Source organism: Balaenoptera physalus (genome assembly GCF_965194825.1).
Source record: "Balaenoptera physalus genome assembly, chromosome: 20".
Taxonomy (NCBI): domain Eukaryota; kingdom Metazoa; phylum Chordata; class Mammalia; order Artiodactyla; family Balaenopteridae; genus Balaenoptera; species Balaenoptera physalus.
The window spans coordinates 12,055,542-12,070,773 of NC_138901.1; the positions used below are offsets into that span (position 1 = coordinate 12,055,542).

The window sequence follows — 15,232 nt, forward strand, 5'->3', positions numbered from 1 at the left end:
GACTGGCTGGGCCTTGGTAAGGGGGCCAGCTCACCAGCAATCAGCCTGGAGGGTCAGGGTGAAGACAGGGCAAGACACCTCTCCTTCCCAACACTGTCCTCCAAGGCTTTGGGGAGAGGGGCCAAGAGTTCTCCGAATGAGACTGAGACCCAGAGCGACCCTGAAAGGTGCCTGCAGACAGGTCAATCACACCCCTCTCCTTTAAGAAGCCAGTGGGAGAGTCTCCAAGGTCAGACACCCATGAATGAAAGAGGCATCTGGAGGGGTGTGGCCAGACAGGGCAAGTTGAAGGAGCCCAGCTGCCAAGTGTTTTCTGGGCTTGAGTTAAGCTGACCTCACCAAGGCTGGTGTACCTGCCAAAACAAAGAACCAGTAGCAAAAGTTCTAATTCCCCTTGTTGAGGTTGGTGCTCAACCCCCAGGGCAGTGGACAGCTACTGTTCCAGTGTTTCTGGGTTGGACCCAGCATCAGTATGGCATTTGCAGTCTGTCCTTTGCCCTCTCTTTTTTTTTTTTTTTAGAGAATTTTTTAAATTACACGTTTATTATGGGGCTTAGCCTTTTTTTTTTTTTTTTTTTTTTTTTTAGCTGTGTTGGGTCTTCGTTTCTGTGTGAGGGCTTTCTCTAGTTGCGGCAAGTGGGGGCCACTCTTCATCGCGGTGCGCGGGCCTCTCACTATCACGGCCTCTCGTTGCGGAGCACAGGCTCCAGACACGCAGACTCAGCAGTTGTGGCACATGGGCTTAGTTGCTCTGCAGCATGTGGGATCTTCCCAGACCAGGGCTCGAACCCGTGTCCCCTGCATTGGCAGGCAGACTCTCAACCACTGCGCCACCAGGGAAGCCCTGCCCTCTCTTGAGACCAGCTCCCATGTGGCCTTTGGAACTAGAAGTGAGGACATGCTCCTTTCAAGAGACACACCACTCTGAATCCCACCTCCACCCCCCACCCCCCCAACCTGAGTGCACAAATGTTCTTGGCTGGTCTTCTGACCACCAATCCTTGTGGGCCACATGCTCACACCAATTCCCAACCTGGCCCTCTCAGACTATTTTCCAACACCAAGGGAACTACACTGGGATTGTCCTAGAGAAAATGACCGCATGGGGAAGTGCACCTGGGAGGTGGGCTAAGCTGGCCAGGCCTCACCTCCCAGGTTCAGCCCTGACTGGCCAGGCACTGTAAAGTTGGTCCCTCTTCTGTCCCACTCCCTTCTGCTCAGGGAGGCTAGCAGGCTCCTGGCCCCAAGTCCAGGCAAGACCCACACTCTGTGATACAAGGATTTATGACCATCAACAGTCTATCTAAACAGCGAGGGGGCCCTGAACGCTGATCCCCCTGGAGGTTACAGAGCAAAGGGCTTAGCCAGCTCAGGGGTGATGTGGAGTGAGGGGCCCCTCATGTGGGTGTACATGGAAGGCCTGTGGCAGGAGGCCTGTGAGACAGCAGAGCCTGCTGTGGACAGTCAGTGGTCTCTATGCCACACGTGGGGGCTACATCTTCCCAAGGACAAACTACCACCAGACAGCATTAGGGGTGGGGAGGGACAGGACACAGCACGTGCAGGGAAGCTGCAGGCTGTGCCAGGCACTTATAGCAGCACAGCCTGCCAGCATGTTGAACATGCCAAGAAAGGGGGTGGCAGGACCCCGAGTTATTTCCAAGCAGTACACTCCACTTGCTTGATTTCAGGGGCAGGGATGACGTTCCAGAACCTCATCACTTCACAGAACCAACAAGGTCAGCAGCCTGAGCCACAGAGAGGGCAGGACACTGCTGGTAAAAGTAGGCAAGCTCAGAGACAGGACTGGAGCCAGGTGCTGAGGGCCCACCCGCCCCAGTCTAGAAGCTAGGCTGGGCCTGCCTCTCCCCAGGGCCCCTTGGATATCAGTGGGCGGTGTTTCTTATATACTTGTTCAGAAAGCGATAAGCCAGTGGCCAAAGGACAGAGTGGGTTGTAAGGTGCGTGTGAAGGCTGGTAACTGAACATCAGGGGGAGCACCCCCTGGCTGTCACTCGACAAGTGTCCCCTCCAGGCCTTGCTCCCCTTGCATCTGTGCAAGTCTAGGGGCTTCTGGGCATTATCCTTCACCTGCTGCCTGGTGCAGTGCACCTCACCCCCCACGCAGAGGCCAGGAGCAGCCACATGGCTGACGGAAAAGGTGCAGAAAAGGCATGGAGGGAGGCCAGGCTCTGCTCCTCCAGTGGACGTTACACTGGGAGCACACGGCCGAGGAGCCTGGGCAGGAGGAGTGGGTCTCTACCCTTCAATACCCTAAACATGTCAGCAGAGAACAGTGATGTGTGGAGGGGAAAGTCATCAAGTCACCTGACAAGGTAGGCAAGTCAAGGCTCAGGGCAGGGAGAGGCCTTGGGGCCCAGGAAGGACAAACAGGGCGCTGGCGGTCGCTTCAGGTGCTTTTATTGGTTCAACTGCAGGGCTGGAGTCCAGGCAACGCTACTGCAAACCCAACCGACACACACCTGCAAGCCCCAAGTGGGAGCACTGGGAGCAGACTGGTTGGTGGAGGCCGGGCACCTAGTCCCCCTTCGCTGAGCTACGGTGCCTGGTGCCTGGTGCCGTGAGAGGGTGTGTCCACACAAGGGCAGGTAGGGTGAAGGTGGAGACAGGGGCCTCTCCCCTATGCAAGAGGAGATGGCTAAGCTGCCTGGGCCCGAGCCTGCTGGCAGGGTACCCCCACTCCTTATGTTGACCCCCGACTCTCTTTGGACAAAATAAAGTGCATTACTGAACAAAGAGTGACTCAAAACCAGAAGCAGAGAAATCACAACACTTTTTCTTTAGCTAAAAGACAAAAGGAAACGAACTATGCAGATGCCAGAACTTCAGGGTGAGTAGGACACTGGTCAAAGAGAAAAGGAAATTAGCTCGGTAGATAAAGACCAGAGCAAGTACAGGAGGAACGGCGGGGGCCGCGAGGTCTGAGGTCAGCACCCTCCTGCTCCCCCTGCAGACTCACATCTGATCAAAGGAGCAGATGACTTGGGCCAGATGGTCCTCCCAGCTTGCTGGCAGGTGGCCACAGATGAACTGGGGAAACAGGGCGCTCTGCACCTCCTGCCCCCCAGAACAGATCCGCTGTAGCCAGACCCAACCCCACTGGCCACTTGGTGTCCCACGCCAGGTGGACCTGGAGTGCCAGGCACAGCCCTTGCCACAGGTGAACACATGCCCAAGTGCTCTCTGTTCACAGGCCAAAGGCGAGGGAGGGTCACACAGGCTTGCCTCCTGCCCTAGGACAGAGACATGAAGTCCCCAAGCAGCCTGTGTCTGGGTCAGCCTCTCCCATGGGTGGGTGCAGTGCAGCTCAGAGATACGGCTCTTGTTAAGGCAAAGAGGCATCAGGATGTCCATGGCTCCCGGAGAAAGGCCAGACCGGAGCCCAGCCACAGAGGAAACGCAGGGACCCCAGAGCACATGCAAAGTCTGACCACAACCTTTGTCCTGGGATAGCCTGGACCCATACCTCAGCACAGTACGTACTTTCCAACGTCCCCGCAGCAGCCCCACAGCTGCTGTACTGTGGCCTGGCCTGTACCGGGGCCACATCACCGTGCCAGAGGCCAGGGCCCGGGCAGGGCAACAGGAAGGAATGGTGTGTGGGGTGAAGGGGACCAGAGCTTCCAGCCCTGCCTGGGCCATCCAGCTCACCCCATGCAGGCCTGGTCAGCAGTGCTGGCCCCCCAGAGAGGCTGCCTGCTCAGTGGGAGCCAGCACTAGGTTCCTGCTTGGACTACCTGGGTCTGCACCTGTCCCAGCCGTGTGGCTTGGCAGGAAAGTCTCAGGCACTGAGGTTCATTTGTGAGAAGACCTGACTGTGGGTCCCCCGTCCACCCATCCAGCCTGCACACACCTCCAGGGACTCATTAAAGGAGGGACGAAGGTGGAAACTAGTCTCTCACTCTCCTTTTATGAAGTTTTTATCTTAAAAAAAATAAATAAAAGTCTTCTTTGCAGGAATTACTGATAACTGTTATTACAACCAAAGCAGACTTTAAAATCCCCCCCTGGACGCTGGGTGAGAGCAGGAAAGGGCGGGCAGCAGATTCACCTGCAGACCAAGCGGACAGGAGACCAGCGAGCCCGTGGCCACGCATTTCCACCGCACGATGGCTACTGGAAGGGGAAGAGGTGGCCCTCACAGGCAGGGTCTGCCCCAGAGCAACGGGGTACAGAGGTCACCAAGAGCTCCCAACCAAAAACATGGGAGGGGCAGGAACCAAAGCATCCAAAAGGAAGGAAAAAAGAAAGCTGGATGGTGCCAGCAAGCCCTCCCACCCCCTCAATTCCAGGTGATGATTTAGAGGCACCTAGTCCTTCTACCACAGTGGGAGCTGCTGCAGGGCATCCGGATGGGGCCATATGGTGCCTCCAGCAAGAGACTGGCTTCAGCCCACAGAGCACCAGCCTGGCTCCCTCCCTCCAGGGAAGCCTGGTGCTGAGAAGCTTCATGGGTCAGAGACCCCCAGGGCAGCCGCCCCCGCCTCGCCTTCAGGGCTGCCTGCGGTGGGGCATGGCTGCAACAACCCTGGCTTCAGAGAGGGCTAGGGTGGGCCCAGTCTGGGCAGCAGGGCCCAGGAGCCCTAGGTCCTGGGGAGGCTGCACATCTCGCAGTGGCCGGTGCCTGGCTGGTTCATGAAGGTGCAGTGCTGACAGGCCCACATGGCGGCCGAGGTGGTGTGTGCAGAGCCCCCGACGGCTCCGTACTCGTGGAGGCCTGGAAGCTGCACACCGACTGTGCCTGTGGAGCAGGAAGAGAAGCCGTGTTCATCATTTCTGTACTAGGAAGCTGTCCCACCCCATCTGAGAGCTCTGCACAGCAGCTTATCAGGGTAGGAGTGGACTCTAAAAGCAATTGCTGCGGGCGTGGACAGATGCGGCTTGAGAGCCCTACTGTGGGTCCCCTGCTCAAACACAGAACCCCGACAAGTAAAGCTGCTGTCTGCAGAGCGGAAAGCTGTCAGCTGTGGCCACTCATGCACCTGCCCACCCTCCTTGCTTGCTGTGTCAGTAGTTCCTTCCTTCTCACTGCTGAGCAGTAGAGCTCGGTGTGAACACCATCCCTGGTTATCTATCCCCCTCCTGATGGACAGATGGGTCATTGCCAGGTTTGAGCCATTGTGAACAAAGCTGCCATGAATATTCTTAAACAAATCTTGGTGTGGATCTGTGTTTGCATGTCTTTTGGGTAGCAGTGGGCTTGCTGGGTCATCCTCACTGGGGCGTGCGAGAGCTCCAGCTGCTCTGGGAGCTCGTGAGCACGCGATGCGGCCGGTGTTTGCATCTCAGCCACCCTCAAGACGTGTAGTGGTACCTCGTTTAGTTTTCATTCTTCTGATGACTGATGGTGAGCATCACTGTAATTCTTTTTATGGAACATCTTCTGTGGAATATCTTCTCCCAGTCTGTTCCTTGCCTTTTCAAGTTTTTGACAGCATCTCTTGATGAGCCCAAGTGTTTCATTCTGATAAAGTCCAACTGACCAATCTTTTTTTTTTTTTTTTAATAAATTTATTTATTTATGGCTGCACTGGGTCTTTGTTGCTGCGCACAAGCTTTCTCTAGTTGCGGCGAGTGGGGGCTACTCTTCGTTGCGGTGTGTGGGCTTCTCACAGCAGCGGCTTCTCTTGTTGCAGAGCGTGGGCTCTAGGCCTGTGGGCTGCAGTAGTTGTGGCACTTGGGCTCAGTAGTTGTGGCTCGTGGGCTCTAGAGCGCAGGCTCAGTAGTTGTGGCGCATAGGCTTAGTTGCTCTGCAGCATGTGGGATCTTCCCGGACCAGGGCTCAAACCTGTGTCCCCTGCATTGGCAGGCGGATTCTTAACCACTGTACCACCAAGGAAGTCCTGAACAATTTTTGTTTGTTTGTTTTAATATTTATTATTTATTTGGTTGCACTGGGTCTTAGTTGAGGCTTGTGGGCTCCTTAGTTGCAGCACGTGGGCTCCTTAGTTGCGGCAAGTGGATTCCTTACTTGTGGCATGCAAACTCTTAGTTGCGTCATGCATGTGGGATCTAGTTCCCCAACCAGAGATCGAACCCAGGCCCCCTGCACTGGGAGCGCGGAGTCTTATCCACTGCACCACCAGGGAAGTCCCCAAATGACCAATCTTTTATGGTCAGTGTTTTTCTCTGTCCTACCTCAAGGTTCTGAATATATTCAACTTGTTTTTTTGTGTTTGTTTTTTTACAGAAATCTTGCTTTATAGTTGTAGCTCTTACCGTTACAGAGTCTACGACCCAGCCTGTAATGATTTTATATGTGGGGTGTACTGTAGAAGTCAAGGTTCATTATGCCCACACAGATATCCAGTTGTTTTGTCACGTTTTCCTGAAAAGGGCATCTCCTCATTTAATTGCTCAGGTGCCCTTGTTATCACCCAGTTCTCTCCGTCTGGACCATCAGTCTATTTATTCTCATGCCAACAGCATCCAGCCTTAAACACAGCAACCTTTTACTACTGAAAGCAGGCAGTGCACGTCCTCCAGCTTCATTCTTCTTTTTCCACGATTGTCTTCTAGGCCCTCTGCATCCCCAGATAAATTTTAAAACTTCTTCCCCATCCTCCCCCTGCTAGCTAGCTAGCTAGCTAGCCAGCCAGCTAAATAAACAAACAAACAAATAAATGAATGACTCTATGTATGTATGTATGTATATAAAACTGACATGTTAAAAATATCTTGTCTTCCAGTCCAGACAATGGGATTTCTTTCCCATTTGCTTAGCTCTTCTTCTGGCAAAGTGTTAAGTTTTCAGCAAAGAGCTCTTACGTAGCTTCCACTGACTATGTCCCGAGATCTCTCATGGTCTGTGACTCTGCATTTGTAAAGGGTACTCTATTGCTAATTTGTGTTACCAACCCTATGCAGTGACTGGAATTCCACGAGTAGTGTTATCTGTTGACAGCATTTGACAATCATGTAGCACTTTTTTAGCAAAGTGAGTGTCGGTGAACACCAGGTGCTCTCCCAACAGAGGCTGCAGGCAGAGCAGGTCCAGACAGTGTCACCCTGCTGCCGGAGGACTGACGCCTGACTCGGGCTTGGGTTTCCTCCCACCCTGTCTAAGTATGAGGCATGAAGCCAATGGGACCCAGCTCCTATGGGGTCGCTAGCTTTTCATTAGTGTCTAATGGGGATGGCAAAAGCAAGCCAAATGCTCAGACTGAAACCTTTCCTGATCTAGTTTTCCTTTCGCCCAACTGGGCCAATGTTTGTCCAGGATAACCTCTTAGCCAACCCGCCCCCTGTCCCGGCTTCCCTGTGTGCACTTTCTGGGCTGTGAGAGAGGGCTCCAAACTACTAAAGCTGCTGCAGTCAATGTTTGTGTGTGAAGCATCTGAAGAATAACACCAGGGGCTTGGAGAGCCCAGTACGTGGGAGAGTTGGACCAGGTGCTGAGATCCTGGCCGGCACCTCACCACTGTCCACCCAAGGACACAAGGCCGTGGGCTTCGCTGTAGGGAATTTGGTGGGAACAATGGGTCCTCTGTTTCAGAACGTGAGGGCAAGAAGAGTACGTGGCACATCCTGCCCTTTTACTGTTTGGTTGTCAGAATCGTATAAAAAGAAAACTTAAGAAGAAGAACGACACAATGAATACCAAAGCTCCTCAACCCCTGAGCTTCTAGGTACTTAGTGTCGAGAGAAAATAAGAACCCTGCTGGACTCCCTGTGGCTTGGGTTCCACTGAGGGTTTCCTGGCTAATTTTGGCTCAAGTATCAGCCCACTAGATTGAGAAAGTGTTTAAACACTTTTTTATATGTACTTTCATTGTTGTCTTCAGGGGGCGTTACAGTACTTCTCAAAGCCGCAGGGAAAAGGGCCGCCATGGTCACCCTCTCGAGCTCTCAGCTGGGGGGCTTGGTGGCCACGGCGCTGGCAGCGTGGGGGCAGCTCCCAAGGCTGATTGACAGAGGCACTCACCCGGGAGACACAAGATCCCCGAACTCTATTCTCTAACTCTTTTCCTCTTTATCCACCAAGAATGCTCTGAGAACTGATGGGAAAGGGGAAAAGAAAAGCCTGAGGAGTCCAGAAGGTCTCTGCACTCAGCACTTAGGTGAGTCTGAAGTTTCTGTTCATCTAAAACAATGACTTTCAAACTGCTCCTAAAATGCTTGAAGAATAGCATATCTGGTATGTACGTGTACAAAAATCCATGGAACTGTATACCCAAGATCTGTGGCCTTTACACGTATGTTATAGTGATGAAAACATCTGTGGGCCCCAGCAGAGGTCTGCTTGTTCCTTTGCCCACGACGCTGTCAGAAGGCATCTGGGGTCAGGTGTCCAGGGCCCGGGAAGAAGTACTGGAGCCCTGAAGGGCAGGAGTTTGGGCCCTGGCAATGGGGACCGCAGGAGGGTAAGACACTTACTGCAGAGCTGCTCGATGGTGGCCCACTGCTCAGACTTCTTCCACGTCTGGGCGAGCTCCTCATTTCTGGTCCTCACGGCCTCCAGCAGCAAGCTGATGCTGTCCTGCAAGAAGCCAAAAAAGAAGGTTCCAACTCGCTTCACTGACGGTAGATAGACTTGTTCACAAGTTTCTTTTTCCCCAACATCGAGACACACTTCAGAGGGAATTTCAAAAATCTCACAGGCTGTCACTATGAAATGCAAAACACCACACACTTAGGTTTATAAATACAAGTGCTAAATTCTTCCCAGAGATCCCCAGGTTGGCTGCTGTGCTACTCTGTGTCCCAGGCTGGCTGTGCTCCACCCCCCTAGGTAATCACAGCTCACAGCCCTTCTCCTGAGGGCCTGGGTGGATGGGCAGGAGCCTCATGGCCGTGAGGCCCACCCTCATCCCTCACACCCTCCTTGGCCCTCTGTTTTCTCCATCACGTCTGTATCTCAATACACTCTGCATCCTAGGCCTCCAGGGTCAAAGTGAAGAGAACTAAATAGTTTTTATAATGAGAGACTTCGAAAGCCTTCCAGGGGCTCTCAGGCAGTATCTACAGAAAATGCTTCCTAACAAGTGACTGCAAAACAGTACACGTTTTCCAGGGAGAAGGCCCTAAGCTTTCACCACCTCCCCAACCGGAGGGGCAGCAGCTGAGCCGGGGGCTGGAGGTGCAACTCTCTGTGCTTAACAGGGAAGGCAAAGCCTGTGAAAAGTTTTGGGGTGCCTGGTGTCAAGTATCACAAGTGGGTAGTTTGGACAAAACACAGACACAAGATATAAGAACAGCTACAGGCCACCTGACATAGAAAAGCAGTGGGAGGAAGGAGCCTCTCCTTTCTACTCTGTCACCACGCAGAAATGCATTTCCTTGGGTCCCAGGCAGGAAAAGGGCCAAAGTAAAAGGACAGCCACGACACAACCCATGCAAGGGGCTTCCCGGCTGGACCTGCTGGCCCTGTGCTGCTCAGAGAGCAGCCGCCATCTGTAACACTCGCCCTCATCTCCCCCAGCAGCATGTCTTAAAAACGCCAACTGTGCAGCTGTGTGCCTGGGGCCTGGACGCTGGCCAACCTTCTGGGCCAAGGTGATAAACTGGAGCTGATTCGGGAAGAGGGGAGAGAGATCGGGAAGAAGCAGAGGCTGGGATTCTCAAACTGTTCCAACAGGAATTTTTAAATTGTTGGATCCCTCATGTTCCCGCTAGAAGGACACAGAGCTAAGTGGCCTCTGCGTCCCACGTGTTTCTAACAAACGGAAGAACTGTCCTCCATCACAGAGGGCAGACACTTTTTAACAAGCTGTTCCAGTGCAAACGCTAAAAGTGAAAAATTCACCTTTCTATCAAGGCCTTTGTGCAAAGCTGCTGCCCACAGGACAGGTTAAGGGGGACTTAGCTGCTCTGGTGCTGCCCAGCGTGCTGTGGTCTGAGGAGTGGAAGCCCACTTGGCCCGTACCTGCAGAGGCATGACGTCATTGGTGACCAGGAATAGCAGGAGGTGGAAATCCGAGATAGTGTCCAGGAACACGGATGAGGTGTTCTGGGACAGGTAGGTGGCCAGGCTGTGGAAGTCCTGGAGCGCCAGGTATGGGGGGAGACAGACACGAGCACCCGTTAGTCCCAAGCCAGAGTTGCAGGAGAGCCACTGTCCTACAAAGATGGAACTGAACACGTTCGGCGCTGATAGATGGGCCTTCCTGTCTCCTTCCAGAACCACATACTGGGAGCCATGGACAGAGGAATGCACAGTTGCAGAATAAGCTGTGGCCTCATCTCCCAGGAGAACACTCTCAGTACATTTGACTTATGGAAGAGTGTAAGCAACATGTCTGCGAAGCTGACCCAGCTGTGAGACATGTTCAAACTCACCTCTGGGGGCCAGTGGGAGTGGGAAGGGCCACTGCGGGGCTGGGAGAAGCCCCGTCTGTCTAGGTACATTGTTGATCCAGGGCAGCACGGTAGTGAGGAGTAGGAATTGGGGGGCGGTGGAGAGGATTACGTGACACTAACACTTTCAACAGGAGTGAAAGCGGGAGACTCATGAGTGCCACCCCAGTCAGTGGCTCTGCACCTCCACAAGCATCTGGGCAGATGGGCAGTGAGGAAACCAAAGCATCAGAGAGGCCTTGTACACTAATCACAGCTTCAGAAGACAATCTCACTGTACACATTCTTTAACCAGGCCCCTTTCTGTAGTGCCTGTTATCAACCTGGGATGTGTGTTCACAGACCATTGATGTGGCAGGACAAGGCAGTCACAGCAGTTCTGATCGGGCCTGATGTGCAGGTGAGAGCCAAGGTGGCCAGGCCACATGAGGCCCCACGGCTTGGATGGTGCCTGAGAAACATGGCAGGGTGATGAGGTAGGGGGCAGAGCACACAGCAAAGTGAGACACTGTCACAAAAGACAACGCTTACCAACAATCAATAACGTTGCTGGGAGAGGACAAAAACTGACCAATAAAACAGGCCCCCTGAGAATGGTCCTTCCGGCAAATCCATAGGCCTGAGGACTTACAGGGATTTGCCTCTGTGCTCATCCACTGCCCCTGCCCTGGAGAGGGCTCATGTGATCAGCACTGTCTTAGAAAAAGGCCTAGCCAGGTTTTGTCACAAAAACAAATCAGGAGAGTCAGAAAGCTTGGTACTTTCGAGAAAAACAATAGTGACACTAGATAAACAAACAGTAGTGACTCTAAATTATGTTTCTAAAGACAAAGAGCTTACCTGTGTCTCACCCAATACATCCCGGTTTTCAATAGGAAATGGATTTTGTGAAATAGAAAAAGTATAAACTGGATCCTTGGGGAAAGTTGTTGTGATCTAATGAACGAAAACACAAATCTGTGATAAATTAATTGTGCTATAAAGAAGGGTGTGGGCCCTGAGCACACCCCTCCCTGGAGCCCTGAGCTGCTCACAGCAGCAAGAGTCCTAACTGTTCTACACTGAAGGGAATGCTTAACTATTAGGACAGCCCCTAAATGAAAACTCTGAAACTGTGACTCTGGAAGGCAAACGGAAGAATCATTTTTCATGACTGGTAAGATCATGGTGCCTGTGGGCAGGTTCCTAACTCCAGCCCCACTAGGACGGCCTCTCACACAGCTGCTCTCCTGCTGCCGCGGGTGAACTAGACAGTGGGCCACGGGAAAGAGCACAGGTGTGAGCACCATCTCAGGAGCTGACTCTGTTCCTGTCATCGGGTCTGGAGGGCATGTGCAGAACCAGCCCCTGATGGTTTTGAGAGCCACAGTGCCCTCCAGCAAGCTGGCTGAAGCCTTCTGAATTCCCAGGCACCACTCCATGGAGCCAGGGCATATCCAGGCAGGAAGAGAAGCAAGGCTGCTGAGATGCAGGCATGGCTCTCGCCTGAAGATGGCTGGAGTCAGAAGCTTGTGTCCAAAGGGGAGCCTAAGCCCTTCATTTGGCTCAGACATGCTTTAGTAACGACAGAGGGGATTTTAAATCCAACAATCAATAGAAGCTACAGGGACAGTGGCAAATGTGCAAGAATCAATACAAATACAGTTTCTCATTCCTCCTGGCAGATGCCCCTCCCCAAAAACGCACCCAAGTGTAAGCCATCATCAACCATCTTTTGGCTGACACAGCTTTTCCTCTGCAATATGACACTAGCAGCAGCAGATTATACCTCGTCCAGATTTAGCGTAGCTATTCTGGTTCCTTCGGGACTATTTCTAAAGAATGAAAATGTTGCTCTGGCCTGTTTTCTGCATCAGTGAAGGCAGCGAGCTGTTCCAGGCCTGCTGGCCCAGGACCTGCTGTGACCGTGCCAGCGCTGTGAACAGTAAGCTGAGCCATCAGCATCTCCCTAAATCGAGCCCCGCTGGCCTTTTATGGACGAGACCCTGTGGCCTCAGGGCACAAGGTGTGGCCTCGAGCACAGTGCCAGGTCCTACTGTGAGGCCTCGCTCTGTTCATCAGAGAGATGCGGACGACCAGAGAGCCCATACCTCCTAAGGCCACCGTGAGGATCAAATGCACCCAGAACGTGGAGCCCGCAGAATGGGTGGCACATGTGGGGCTCAGTCTCAGCTGTTGTCATGATTCTAGAGATGGCAGAGGGGCCACTCTGCTGCAGAGGCAAGGCCTGTGGCCTGCTCTCGCCCCTCCCTTTGGAAAGCAGATAAAAGGAGTGGACCAGCAACAATAGTAGACCCACTAGTTAAGTAAATGTGGAATTAAGGGAAGTATCTGTTAGACCTGTAATTGCAACAGACCTTGGAGAGCAACAGAACCAAGGTTCACACGGCAGTCTGTGCACATCCCAGATGCCGGGGGAGAGGATGCAGGGTGGTGAGCACTTTGTTTTGTGCTCAAACCCTCTCCCTACCCAGCCTGCCTCGTCACCTAGCTGACGCCTGGCCACCTGCAGAGCACCTCTGCAGAAGCCTGGAAGAGCCGCCTGGTCATGAGGTTTAGTCATCAGATGCCCTGGTCAGGTGGGGGTCTGGGGCCGGGCGAGGAGCTGAGCACACCTGTCTGGGCACCTGCTCCAACCTCCTTCCACAGTAAGAGAGCGCTTGGGTATCACAGGGTGGAATGCTCTCCCATCAACCAAACACTACGGTGACAACCACTAAGGCAAGAACTTAGCTCCTTCGTGAAAGGAAAGGGATGGGGAGGCCACTGGGAGAGAAGACCTCAGGAAGCTGGCTTTAAATCACGCAGACTCCTCCTAAGTGTATGCTCCATCAATCTGTTTTCATCTTAATTACACCCTAGGTAGTCTAAAAAGCAGACGCCTTTATGGCCTAGGTAATAAATATGTTCTCGGGAGCTGTCAGCTGGAATGGAGCGTTGGCGGGCTCAGCTCACAGGGACCCACTGCTCCAAATGCAATGATACTTTATAGCGTGAATCATATGCCCATCCTAGTCCAAATGCAGCCCGAATTCATCCTGGCAGGCAGCAATTAGGAGATGAGCCGCCTCCCGTACCCTTTGGACAGAGCGCTGACTACTGCAAATGCATCAGGCTCTAGTCCTGCAGCACGCACTCCCCTCTGCACTGTGGCCACATCTCCGTGAGCAGAGCACACCCCCAGAAAGGAGCCGAGACTTGGGGAAGGCGTGTCGGTACCAGGTACCTTCTTGGCTCCTGGAGTGCCCCCCAGGAGACCATGCTGCCCCCACGAGTGGGCCTCGGAGCTGTGGCAGCTGAGCTGTGGCCAGGGCAGCACCTGTGCACAGAGCCAGGGAGAGGCTCGCTGACCTCCAGAGGCTGCTTGGCCTTGTTGGTGGTCCTTTGCTACACTTTAGGTTGGGAGAAGTTAACCCTTTAAATTGTTTTTAAGGAAATAAAAAACTAAAAGCCCTTAAGGTTTCTAGCTTTTCAGGGATGCCAGGAGCTCAGTGACTCAAAACACCTCTGGATGCCTGTCCTGTGCAGGCAGAGGAGCAGGTATTCAAGCCGCCGCCCTTGCGAGGCCACCCCCCGCCGTCCTGACCTCCAGTGGGGAGATGACACACACTTACGTCTATGATCAGATACTCCACGGGCAGGGGGCGAGCCAGCTGGGTAATCTCGTTGCCAAACTTGTCTATGTCCTGAAACACAAGACAAAGGTCCAGGGCATGAGTGCAGGTGTGCCGACCTGTGACAGGTTTTCCATTCACATGCTTGTCTCACCCCTTAAATTACTACAATTCTTGTTGAAGTGTATGAAAAGCAGAGAGGAAAATGTGCACATTTTTGCAGTGAGTCCACCTTCCATCACTTCGTGGAGCTCTCGATGACGGCCACGACTCAAGAAAGAAGCCTTGGGGGCTTCCCTGGTGGCGCAGTGGTTAAGAATCTGCCTGCCAATGCAGGGTACACGGGTTTGAGGCCTGGTCCGGGAAGATCCCATATGCTGCGGAGCAACTAAGCCCATGAGCCACAACTACTAAGCCTGTGCTCTAGAGTCCGTGAGCCGAAACTACTAAGCCCACGCACCACAACTACTGAAGCCCGTGCGCCTAGAGCCCATGCTCCGCAGCAAGAGAAGCCACTGCAATGAGAGTCCCGCGCACTGCAATGAAGACCCAACGTAGCAACAAACAAACAAGCAAATACATATATATATATATATATATATATATATATATATATATATACATACACACACACACACACACACATATATATATATATACACACACACACACATATATGTGTATATATATATATATATATATAAAAAAGCAGCCTTGCTCTTGACCATGGGGGTCTCCACCCACCAGCCTGGTGCTAAAGCAGTGGAGACACAGACCCTGGGCTCCCACCCTGTCAGGCCACATCTGTGCCCCTCCTCCTCCATAAGCTCTCCTAGTCTCACACCTGAATGCTAACTCTTAACAACCTTACACACACCTCTGAAAACCCAACTTCATGGAAACTTAATCCTTATACATTAATAAAATAAACACACACACAAATCAGTACACATACACATAAATACGCAGACATGGAAAACCTCCACCACCAATCTGTCAGAGTCTAAACTTGTTTTTGCTTTATCAGATGCATGGAACATAAAGTTTAATTATGGGGAAAAATGGCCAGCATATGTTCATTAATCATAAAATGACAATTAGATCTGATTTATGTCAAACTTGCTGAGTTCAAACACAGCTCTAGAAATAAATTCATAAGAACCAACACTTTTCATTAAAGATTCTGCAAGAGGGGGTCATATTTTCTATCTAAATCATCACTTAACATTATATAAATCATTCATTGAGTCATATATAAATTATACATCCATAATTTCCAATTATGGGGCCTTACATAAAAG

General features: G+C 52.3%; 1 protein-coding gene across 2 annotated transcripts in view; it reads right to left on the reverse strand.

The window, feature by feature from the left end:
• Positions 1 to 2,404: 2,404 nt before the first annotated feature.
• NPLOC4 (NPL4 homolog, ubiquitin recognition factor) overlaps positions 2,405 to 15,232 on the reverse strand; it is a 57,226-nt gene continuing 44,398 nt past the window's right edge. Inside the window, exons 13-17 of one of the 2 annotated variants that reach the window (XM_082441571.1) lie at positions 13,932 to 14,003; positions 11,158 to 11,253; positions 9,887 to 10,003; positions 8,398 to 8,500; positions 2,405 to 4,762 (exon numbers count right to left, since the gene is read on the reverse strand). In XM_082441571.1, coding sequence (XP_082297697.1) covers positions 4,605 to 4,762; positions 8,398 to 8,500; positions 9,887 to 10,003; positions 11,158 to 11,253; positions 13,932 to 14,003 — 546 coding nt within the window. In that variant the 3' untranslated portion in view covers positions 2,405 to 4,604. The remainder of the gene's footprint in view (positions 4,763 to 8,397; positions 8,501 to 9,886; positions 10,004 to 11,157; positions 11,254 to 13,931; positions 14,004 to 15,232) is intronic. The other variant, XM_082441572.1, reaches the window with a different exon arrangement.